The 12,290-nt window shown below is 44.6% G+C and overlaps 2 protein-coding genes across 2 annotated transcripts in view; one reads left to right on the forward strand and one right to left on the reverse strand.

Moving 5' to 3' along the window:
* LOC132207190 (histone H3-like) overlaps nucleotides 1–12,290 on the forward strand; it is a 913,943-nt gene that overhangs the window by 57,839 nt on the left and 843,814 nt on the right. The gene's annotated exons all lie outside the window — the stretch shown is intronic.
* The window catches only part of LOC132207170 (Fc receptor-like protein 3), a 50,679-nt gene continuing 41,895 nt past the window's right edge, over nucleotides 3,507–12,290 (reverse strand). Inside the window, exon 7 of the mRNA XM_059642364.1 lies at nucleotides 3,507–4,654. Within this exon, the coding sequence (XP_059498347.1) occupies nucleotides 4,650–4,654 (5 nt within the window). The 3' untranslated portion in view covers nucleotides 3,507–4,649. The remainder of the gene's footprint in view (nucleotides 4,655–12,290) is intronic.

The raw sequence follows: 12,290 nt of genomic DNA on the forward strand, positions 1-12,290 counted from the left end.
GTAGCTCGAAACAAACAATCCTAATGAATAATTAACTGAATGTTACATTGGCAATATCAATGTGATCAATCTCAACTGATGTTAGTTTACAGGAGGTATTCCTTCTTCCTCCCGGCCAATACTTGAAGGACCAGGACAATTTAGTGTTTCCTCAGTACAAAGCCAATTGTGACCAGCATCTTACAACAACCACCAGGTATGTTGCACTGTCAGAGCATAGAATATCCTAGCCACAGTGATAGCAGATTCAATCTCACACATTGAATGCAATTTCCAGAGAGATGTGTTCTAACCAAGAGTCAAACACCATTGAGGAAATACCAGTGTATATCTTTTATCTGTACTGTCACTTCCAGCCACCCAGTTCTAAACAATTTCACTTTGGAGGAATGACAGACTGAATCCTCATCCAAAATACCTACACAGGAACAGCATGAAATCTGCATTTAGGAAGGGTACTTTCAGTGTTACAGGGAAGTGAACAAATAGATGATACTGTTAGTTTGACCAACCACATGGGAAGTAGATATGGAGTACAGATATTGAAGCAAACATTTCAGTTAGCAGTAACAGGCAGACAGAATTATTATTTTACTGAATATTTGTCACAATAGTCACAAAAAGACTGACAACGAGAGAATTGTTAATATACACTCTCACTCCCTCTCTTGCACCCTCCTCTCTCTCTCTCTCCCTCTCTCTCTCTCTCACTATCAAATATATATACCATTCCAACACACGTTCCAACATATAATAGCCATGCAATACCGTATACATTGCAAGCAACAGAAACTGTCACATCTGGAATGATTTCTATTCACAGAGCCATTGTCAGAGAGGCCTGCAGTCCTTCACATTATTGAGTCTGCACCGAGAATTCTCATCCCATTCATTCAACATTTCATTCACATAAATGTATGATAGCAGCAGAGAAGCTGCCATCCCCACCTTTATCGCAACATCATTCTCCTTTTCTTCACCTTTCAGGATTAGAATTTGCTTTGTCTTTTTCAGTCCAGCAAGAAACCTCGAGTACCTCTTTCAAAATTAATCTCAATTTTCTATAAAGAGCCTGACATTCCTCCTGGCCCTCCCGAGAATGTATTGCAGAGAAATACCAAGATATCTGAATACAATTTTCACAATAAATCAGTTTAATCAAGTGGTTACCTTTCAAAGCAGTGCACAAAATAAAAATAGACAAAATTGGTTTGCTTGGTAGGTTTGTGAAACACTCATTTTGTTTCAAAGCAGAGTTGAACAGTGTTGATTGTTCAATAAATTGAGTTTCACACTTTAAATCTGCTGCACTGCAAGACAGAAAATAAACTTCCTTTTCCTTTCCACTTCCCTCCCATAGAACAACACAAGAGTACCAGTAATTGCTTCCACCATCACAGCACAGAGCAGGGTCATGTCCTGTCTACATCAGGGAATAAGTTCCCTGTTTGTCTTTTCTGTCCAAGCGACACTGTGTGGTCAGGCAGCTGCAATGCAGTTGAATTGTTCACTGCCATTGGCTTTCACAGTTTACACTGATTGCTACTTTAGCGTTACTCAGAAAAGCATATCACTACACACTGAAAAAGAAACGGATGTTATTCTGACAGTCAATACTTTACATCATTAATCCCCGTTCAACTCTACACTATACAAGTTACAAAGGCCCATTGTGTTTCCAGTCTTGAATCTGAGGAACAGCACAGAGTCCCTTCTGTAGCAGTGTGTTGCCTTTCACTTGCACATGATTCCCACAGGCACCAACAATTAAAGATCTTCGGTGGTTTCCCATTCACGACAGGAGACGGGAACTGAGATACAGACTGGCAGCACGAGGGAAAACTCACTCACACACAGCCAGTGGATGCTAAAAGGAAAAGAATGAAGTACGGCCTCTCAGTAATTTCCAGATATGAACTGACTCTCAAAATCTCTGATTACACCTGAGGATATTGGACTATTACAGTGCCCAGTAGTGACAGATAGATTCTACTGCACACTCAACCTCATGCACAATGTAAAAACAAACTGAGACTGAAATGCAATGCAGTTGAGTGCAATTGAAAAGAGTTTGACAGAGTTTACTACTCCGACACAAACCACAACTGAACATACGAGAATGAGATCCATGTACTCTCCCTGAGACTGTGGGAAACACATCAAAACTGCCACGATCGTTATGAAAAGCCAGATACCCACAGAACTTATGTCATATTGGCCTTTACAAATAGACGCTGACAATGAGTAGATGAAGTTCACATTCCTAACAATTACTGCGGAACTGCTGCATAAAAAATTCCCAGTACAGAGACAGTGGGCTGAATGGTCTGCTCCTATGCTGTACCATATCTGTGATTCTGATTTTGGTGAGAAACAAACAGTTTAATCAGTGGTACCACAGATCTCAGGCTGTCTGACCAAATAGGAAATATGTGACCATTTGTCAGAATGGTTCTCAGAATAAAGCAGTTCCCCTCCTGTTATCACCCCATGTCCTGAACTTCCTCACCCCCCCTCACCTACCACACGGATTGACACTCAACTCATAAATCACACAATGCAGAAGAGATTAAGAGCCAGCCTCAACACCCTAACAATAACTATCACAGAGTGATTTGTACAGTCACAGAGAATAATACTGGCCTTCAGAGACTTAGCCATTTTGATACATGAGGAGAAACTGACACGTACAGATTGATAACTACACCCACTTGTTCGTATTGCAGAAACACACAAATGATGACAAAACATTGACTACAATGTAAAGGTGTGACTGTAGTTATCAGTCTCTCTTGGTTTCTGCTAATGTCAGTCATGCATTCGCATTGCAGGAACTGTCAGGGAGAGATGAATAACTTCACCCTCATTCTCAAAGCTAAAACGGACATACACAATGATAACTACACTCCCAGTTTCACAGAGCAGAAACTGACAAGTATAGTCTGTTAACTAGACTCTCCTATTTACAGAGCAGAATCTCACAGGTACATGTTGGGAACAGCACCCACACATTCACCAAGCAGGAACTGACAGGTGTACTTCGATAAGTACATTTACACACTGACAAGGCAGAAACGGAGAGGCATAGACTGGGAACTCATATTCACACAACAGAAACTGACAGATACAGATTAATGTTGTCACTCTCAATTCTCAGAGCAAAAACTAACAGATACAGGCTGGTAAATATAGTCATACATTTACATATGAGAAACTGACAAGTATATGTAGATAAATATATTGATTATAGAAATGATTTGGAGTTGGGTATTGAGGATAAAATCTCTGAATGCGCAGGTGATACTAAGCCAGGGAGAAGAGTGAATTGTGCGGATGATACTGAATGACTTCACAGGGACATTGACAAGTTGGCCAAATGGGCAGAGACCTGGCAGATAAATTTCAATGCAGAAAAATATGAGCTCGTGCATTTTGCGAATAAAGACACAGAGAAACAATACAAGCTTAAGGGTACAGCTTTGAGGGGAGTATTGGAGCAGAGAGATCTTGGGGCTCATGTGCATTATTCTCTAAAGGTGGCCAGGCAAGTTGAAACAGTTGTGAAGCAGGTTCAAAGGATCTTTGAGTTTAAAAATAGAGGCATTGAGTCTCAAAGGAAGGATGTAATGCTACGCCTCTACAAATCATTGCTAAGACCACATTGCTCAGACTAGATTTGTGTTCAGTTCTGGACACCTTATTGAAGGAAGAAGCCTCTGGGGAGGGTTCAAAGAAGATTACTAGAATGATAGCAGGATTTTACTGACAAGGAAAGATTAATGAAATCAGGCTTATTCCCCTTGGAGCAGAGAAGAATAAAAGGAAACCTTATGGAGGTGTTCACAATTGTGAAGAATTTTGACAGAGTGAAGTTCAATACTCTATTTACACTATGTCAGTAACCAGGGGTCACAGTTTCAAGATTGTCACCAAGACAGCTAGGAGTGAGATGAGGAGAAACATCTTTACTCGGAGCATTGTTAGGATTTAGAATGCGCTGCCTGGGAGAGTGGTGAAGGTGGATTCCATGTGAGGTATGAAAAGAGAGCTGGATATATATTTGAAAATGATGAAGTTTAGAGGGTAACGTAGATGGGGCTGGAGAACAATCCTGCCTAGAATTATTTCCAGCTCACCACAATTATAAAATAAATGCAGAGCAGATTCAGTTCTTTATGTCATCTGTCCTGACCCACTAACCAGGAGATTAAATCGATATTCAAGTTAGGAATGGACAGCACAAAATGTCAAACCCCTGCGATCATGGATCAGATCATGTTACAGCAGAAGAAATTGGCCCACTCAGAGTTATGTGAGAGACAGTTATTCCGATGGCTTCTCAAGGCAAATTCATGTTTGGAGTTGATGTCTGGCTGAGTGAATGGGAACAAAGCTTAGCCATTTCTCAGCTGCAGAAACTTGACGCTCCTCTGTCCTCTCTTCCTTCTCCCCCTTATTTTCTGGAAGGAACAATTACTATCCATCAATTTGTGAGGCATTGAAGGGATTCTTCTGTGCTGTCTCACAATGTCCGTGGAAGATTGACAGAAACATTTCCCTCTTCACCTTGACCTGGTTCCTCATCCCCTCGCATATCTGTGTGCCTCAGGGTGGTGTATGTGATGCAGGATGGTTGCTGGTCTGCTTGCTCAGCCTGAAAATAGGACAATACAGAAACATAGTAAATGAGGAGCAGGAGCAAAATCGGTGGCCTCATGGACAGTGAAGGTGGTTATCTCAGAGTACAACGGGAACTTGATCAACTGGGCCAATGGGCCGAGGACTGGCAGGTAGAGTTTAATTTAGACAAATATAGAGATGTTGCATCTTTGCTGAGGCAAACCAGGGCAGGTTAATGGTAGGGCCCTGCGGAGTGTTGTCAAACAGAGGTATTGAGGGGTGCAGGCACATAGTTCCATAAAGTTCCATAGTTCCATAAAGTTCCATAAAGCGGACGGCAAGTTTGGAACAGTTGCCTTCATCAGTTCCAACACTGAATGTAGGAGTTGGGATGTTATGATGTGGCTGTACAAGACATTTTGCCCCTAAGAACTCCATGCAACTAATTGAACAACATTCACTGCTCTGGTCCCGACTACATTCTGTGACAGAGAATCCCATTGGCTCCCCACCCTCTAGGTGAAGACATTTCTCCCCACCCTCAGCCCTTCCCCATCTCCTTTAGACTGTGACCCCCTGAGTGTGGACTCACGTGCCCTCAGCCCCCACTCCAGCCATCAGCAACATCTGTGTTTACCCCTATTAAGTCCCATTGAAGTTTCACAGGTTTCTATGAGATCGACCCTCAATCTTCTAAACTCCAGTGAATATAATCCTCACCAATCTAGTCTTTGCTTGTCCATCAGACCTGCCATCCCAGGATTCAGTTTGGGAAACTTCAGCTGCACTCCCTCCATAGCCAGTACATCCTTCCACAGAGACGGAGACCCCAGACTGCAGACGCAATACAGCAGAAGTGGTCTCTCCCTGTACAATTGCAGCAAGACAGCCTTGCTCCTGGACTGGAACCTTCTCACTATGAAGGCCAACATCCCATTTCCCTTCTTCACCATCTGCTGCTCCTGTAATGCTCACTGTCAGTGACTGGTGTATGAGGTACATCCAGGTCTTGGAGCACCCCGACATCCCAATCCGGCGGATAAAAACCCAGTTTCCTGGTTTTGCACCCAAAGCAGATCATGTCACTCTGATCTACATTAAACTGTTTCAATCATCTCAGTGTTGAGTCTACAAACTGGACATTCGGAGGGGGTGGGTGGTGAACGTGGGGATATGGAGGGAGTGGATGGTGAGAATAACAAACTTTATCTGGAAGACACTGAGAGTGTATGGCATGAGCTGTGAACATCTGGGGTTGTTACACAGACCAGTTCCTCTTAGAAAAGCACACAGTTGGAACAAAGTTGAAACGGATTATGACGAATGTTATTTCTCTGTACTCTGAACAGGATGTGGCAAGTGGATGCCAATCTCAAAATATCCTTCAATGGATCAACGTGCTCGGCCTGAAGGCAATGAGGAGTTTGCAAAGGGTTCGGAGTCACGTGCGGAGCAGATCAGGTGAGAATGGCAGATTTTGCTCCCATAAGAACCATCAGAGACAAAAATGGGAGTAGGCCATTCGGCCCCTCGATCCTGCTCCACTATTCAATAGGACTGTGGCTGATCCAACATTCCTCATGTCCACTTTCCTGCCCTTCCCTTTGATTCCCCAATTGATCAAGAATCTGTCAATCTCAGCCTTAAATCTGCCTTCCCCCTGCTGCCACAAATACACACAGCTCCCTGTAGCATGGAGTTCCAAAGTCTCTTATCTCTCTGAGAGAAGAAATAACTTCTCATGTCAGTCTTCACTAGTGAACCAGATTGTTCTTTGCTTCTTACCATGGTCATCATTAGAGTCTTAACTCCAGATCTGTTTTGTTCAAAGTAGAAGTCAAAATCCACCGCATGCCACAGCAAGATTTAAATTCAAGTCCTCACAGTATATCCCAGCCATCTGACAGAATAGGATATTGCCTCCCCATTATTTCAGAAATTGCAAATGAATCATATCAAAGTGCGGTGTTCAGGTCAGTATAATTTGCCCCACACCATTGAGCCAAACATCGACAGCAGTGGAATCCCTCCATTGGAGAAGTAGGCCATTCAGCCCATTGAGTGCATAGCAACCCTCTGAACAGCATCCCACACAGACCCACTCCTCGAACCCGTTCACTTCCCATGGTTAATCTCCCTAATCTACCCACCCCTGGACACTCTGAGCAATTTAGCATGACCAATCCACCGAACCTGCACACCTTTAGACAATGGGAGAAGACTGGAGCACCCGGTGGAAACCACACACACAATATGAGGCAGCAGTGCTAACCACTGAGCCACCGTGCTGCCCAGTGTTTTTGCCGTGTAGGGCTTGCTTAGCTCAGTTGAGTGTCTGGTCGTGCTGAAAGCGTGTGGTTCAGTTTTTGCACTGGTTGAGTTTGCTGGGAATGATCGTCGCCCTTTGCCTTAGTTGTGGTGACCCTCAGGTTAAACAGTAAAACACTTGTTGCTGTTGTGTCCCTCTCTCCGTCCCTCTCTCTGTCCCTCTCTCTGTCCCTCTCTCTGTCCCTCTCTCTGTCCCTCTTTCTCTGTCCCTCTTTCTCTGTCCCTCTTTCTCTGTCCCTCTTTCTCTGTCCCTCTCTCTCTGTCCCTCTTTCTCTGTCCCTCTTTCTCTGTCCCTCTCTCTGTCCCTCTCTCTCTGTCCCTCTCTCTCTGTCCCTCTCTCTCTGTCCCTCTCTCTCTGTCCCTCTTTCTCTGTCCCTCTCTCTGTCCCTCTTTCTCTGTCCCTCTCTCTCTGTCCCTCTTTCTCTGTCCCTCTTTCTCTGTCCCTCTTTCTCTGTCCCTCTTTCTCTGTCCCTCTTTCTCTGTCCCTCTCTCTGTCCCTCTCTCTCTGTCCCTCTCTCTCTGTCCCTCTCTCTCTGTCCCTCTCTCTCTGTCCCTCTCTCTCTGTCCCTCTTTCTCTGTCCCTCTCTCTGTCCCTCTCTCTCTGTCCCTCTCTCTCTGTCCCTCTTTCTCTGTCCCTCTTTCTCTGTCCCTCTTTCTCTGTCCCTCTCTCTGTCCCTCTCTCTGTCCCTCTTTCTCTGTCCCTCTCTCTCTCCCTCTCCCTGTCTCTCTCTCTCTGCAAGGAGACAACGGTGACTCTACATGAACCACCTGCTAAAAACATAACTTTGCTGATTAAAAATTAACTGCCAGCTTTTTCACTACAAAATAACTTACATGTTTCCCGCCTGATGCAACATCACAGTGAGCTGTAAATAAAAGAAAAGACACTTTATTGACAGAATGTATCTAAATGCACGGGGAGAGGGTGTAGAGGCAGCTTCACCAGGATGTTGCTTTCGACACTGGAGAGTGCCAGTGATGGAGAGAGATTGGACAGACTGGGGTTCTTATCGTCAGAGCAGAGGAGATTGAGATGCTGGACACGATTGGGATGTATCAAATGATGAGGGACCATAGATTGGGTGAGCAGGAAGAAACGTTTCCTCCTTGATGGAGGGACCAATGAGGTACAACGTTTTCACCCAGAGGCTGGTGGGGAACCTGGAAATCGCTACCTGCGAAGGTGGGAGAGGGAGAAACCCTCATCACATTGAAGATGGATTTTGATGTGCACCTGGGATGCCAAGGCAATGGGCTGAGTGCTGGGGAAATGGAATTAGAGAATGGTGAGGTGGTGTTTTTAACTGGCACAGGCTCGATGGGCCTTTTACTGGCGCTGGAGACCTCTCCGACACTGTGACTAGCTCACTTTGGGATGTGTGTTCTACATCCAGTATACTACTTAGATGTAACGCGATTTTGTCCATGTCAGTTTCTGAGGGAAGGGGGTTGTCTTATGAGGAGAGATTGAGCAGTTTCGGCCAATAATCTCTGGAGTTTAGAAGCATAAGAGAAGATCTAACTGAGGGATATAAGATGGAAAGGAGAAGGAAAGAGAATGATTGCTCATGTGGGACTATCTAGCACAAGAGTTCAACATTTCAGGAGAAGGTGGTGGTACAGATTGAAAACAGAGATAAAGAGGAATGGCTTCTCTCCAAGGGAGAGAGGGATGTGAATCTGGGGAATTTGCTGTGCTGTGTGTACTGCTGTTCCTGAGTGTGTGGGGAATGTTGGGACACTGAATAAGTTGGAGGAGGAGACAGACAGATTTGTAATCTATGATGGGGAATGGGAGTAGGGGCAGGAAACTGGATCTGAGGCCAAGATAGGATCAGCTGTGCCGTATCAAATGGGGCCACAGGCACCCAAGAGGCTGAATGGTCTCCTCCTGCTCCTAGCCCTGAAGTTGTATTGGTCAATCAGTTGCCTGAGCGCATTTTAGTGTGGGTGGTACAGACAGTAGCAACAGAAAGCTCTTATTCTGAGGTGCTAAAGTGTGTAATCCATTACAGGTCACTCAGTAAGAGTCAATGTAAGACCCATATGATAACAGCAAAATTAGGCTGTTTGGCCCATCGAGTCCGCTCTGCCATATGATTGTGGCCGAGAACCCCATTCTCCTGCCTTCTCCCCCTCGGCCTTGATCTCTTTACCAATTAAGAACCTATCTATCACTGTCTTAAAGACATTCAATGAGTTCCGCAGATTCGCCACCCTCTGGCTGAAGAAGTTCCTGCTCATCTCAGTTCGAAAAGATCATCCCTTCATGCTAAGGCTGTGCCCATCATGTCATGGTCTCTATCCAGGCCTCTCAGTATTCTGTAAGTTTGAATCGGATTCTCCCTCATCCTTCTAAGCTCCACTGAGCACAGACACACAGTCCTCCCCACTCCTCATTAGACAAGCCCTTCATTCCTGGGATCTTGTAAATCTCCTGTGGACCCCCATCCAAGGCCAGCACATCCTTCCTGAAATACAGGGCCCAAAGCTGCTCACAATATTCCAAATACGATCTGACCAGAGCCTTATACAGCTTCAGCAGTACATCTGTTCTTGTATTCTAGCCCTCTTGAAATGAACTGCCGAATGAACTTGCATGTTAACCTGAAGAGAATCCTGAAGTAAGGCTTTAGATTTCCGAAGACTTCCCCCTTTGAAAAATGGTCGATGCCTCTATTCCCACCAAAGTGCATAGCCTCACACTTTTCCCCATTGTATTCCATATGCTATATCTTTGCCCTCTCTCCGAGCCTGTTCAATTCCTTCGGCAGCCTCTCTGCTTCCTCACCATTACCTGTCCCTCCACCAAACTTCCGGTCACCACAGAAACAGGAAATGACAATGCTCCTCGTATGAACAATGCTGGACCCAGAGCGAATATCTCCTTGCCCCAGAGACCCAGGCCAGAAGGGACCACACTCAGACATGAAGCAGTTGTAATGCGGTAACAAACAGATTGATGTTCCAGTGCCCAAACTTTCGGTGTCTCCTTGAAACAAAATGAACAATATAGCAGTTAGCTCTCAGTGTACATTTCCCTCTTCCAATTCAATTCAATGACTGCTGCTTGGAATTCCCGTGTGTGTCTATGTTTGGCTTGGACTACTATGGTTACCGTGTCCCAATTAAACTGATGGCCTTCACTGTCAGTGTACCAATATTAAGAAGAGTTTATTGTGCCATTTTGCTGCTAGCAGATGTTCATGTGTCCTGATGGCTAGTTTCCTTCCTGTCTGTCTAAGATAATGGTTTCAGCAGTTGTTGCTTGGTATTTTGTCGACCACATTGGTTTTGCATGTTGTGAGAATGCGGTCTTTCATCCTTTTGAGTGTTTATCATAAAGTGGCTGTGGGCTTGTGTGCTCCCCTGATTCCTAGTGGTCTTAGGAGACTTCTTGTCTGTTCTGATATGTTCTTGATGTAGGGAATGTGGTCAGTGTGTTAGGGCGTACTATGTCCTCCTGTTGTCCGAAATAAATGTTGACTCCCGGGGCAACTCCATCCTGACTGTATACCACTGTGCCACCACCTCTGCAGGGTCTGTCCTGCTGGTGGGACATGACATCTCCAGGGATGGTGATGGTGGTGTCTGGGACATTGTCTGTAAGGTATGATTCTGAGTATAATGCTGACTCTCCGGATTTTGACACGAGCCCCCACATGTTAGGAAGCAGGACGTGGCAGGGCTGACAGGGCTGTTTCAGGTCTGTTGTCTTTTCCGGTGCCTAGGTCGATGCTGGGTGATCCATCCCATTTCATTTCATTATTCAGAACTTGTCGCGATGAATACGACTGAATGGCTTGCTCTTTCATTTCAAAGGGTCAACCCTGATTACAGGTCACTGGACTTGAAACATTAACTTTGTTTCTCTCTCTCCACAGATGCTGCCAGACCTGCTGAGTTTCACCAGAACTTTGTGTTTCTCACCTGCAACATTAAGTTTGTTCCTCTTTCTCTCCCTCTCCATAATCCGGCTAAGATTTTGAAATTTGCCATTCTTGCTGTCTTCTCCTGATTGATGCAAGATGAAAAGCTTCAAACAGAATCTGTTCATTTTCCAGGTGCAGTCCTGCCAAGTGAATCTCGTCAAAGATTTCCAACTTCCCAAAGCATCGACTTAATGACCTAATCTTCTGGTGGCGGGGTGGGGTGGGAGGTTGACATTGGGGGTAGGTTTTATGGGGGTGAGCTGTCAACTTCAGAGAGATACATGATCGCTATAACGGTTTGTACAAAGTACAGCTTTCTGTCGATATTTACTGTTTAAAAAGCAATTGATGCATCAATTACAGATCATGGTCAATTCACCACAGTCTTACCAGATCATTAGAGCTGCTCTCCCGTTGGAGAGAGCGGATTGGATGGTGATGTAACCTGAGGGTCACTGCGCCTCAGGTGATGGAGGGATTCAAAAGGAGAGTCCTTCACGGTAACCCCATCCGGTGTATGAATTGAACCCACGCTGTTACCAATCTAATGCAAAGCAGCCATCGAGGAAAGCCCCCCCTCCCCCCAACCACATCCACTTCTGAGACAGGAAAAGTCGCTGATCTGGAAAGTGGTTGTAATTACAAAACAAATAGCCTTGCCCCTCTCCCCACCCCAACATCATTGGAGATAAAGAGCTTTGTAATGATACTGTAGCTTTAAGAGATTATTTTGTCCTGGTTTCTTTTGAGAGAGAGATTGAATGAGAGGTGTCGAGCTCGCTGGTGAAGACTGCTTGACTAAACAGCTTGAGTTTTATTTTGTCCAGGCTGAATGAGTGTGGCCAGCTCTCAGATCAGGATTTCTCGGTTTTGTTTCATTTCACGTGCACCTGAAGCTGTTGGGGTCTCAAATGCCTTTGAAGCTTCAGTGGATGTCTCCCGGCTCCTGCTGCCTCTGTATTTTCTGTTGACTCTTTATCCTCTTGGATTGGAGTTCTGCACGTGAGAATCTGTGTCTCAATTTTACATGTTTGTCAAGGAGTGTGTTTATGGGATGTTATTATTTTGAATCAGTTAATTAGCAATAGTTACTGTATCTACTGCTCTGTTACATTTCCAACAGAGTTAAGTTATTCTTAATTCTTCCTTCTTTTGTTGCATTTTAACTGTCGTGTTTAAATCCATTGTTTTGTTTAACATTAAGTTGTTTGCCCAATTGCATTGCATCTGAAACAAGCACTTCACGTTCGCTTTTAAAAATAAAGTTAGGGTAGAGACTACCTTCTGAAAATATTTTGAGGGCGTCTGCCCTGGTCTAGTCTTGTCCATAACAGACTGAATAATTCCAAAGATTTATCTTGGGAAGACAGACTGAGCAGTTTTGGCCGATACTCTCTGGACTTCAGAAGA

The sequence above is a fragment of the Stegostoma tigrinum genome, chromosome 44 (assembly GCF_030684315.1).
Source record: "Stegostoma tigrinum isolate sSteTig4 chromosome 44, sSteTig4.hap1, whole genome shotgun sequence".
Taxonomy (NCBI): domain Eukaryota; kingdom Metazoa; phylum Chordata; class Chondrichthyes; order Orectolobiformes; family Stegostomatidae; genus Stegostoma; species Stegostoma tigrinum.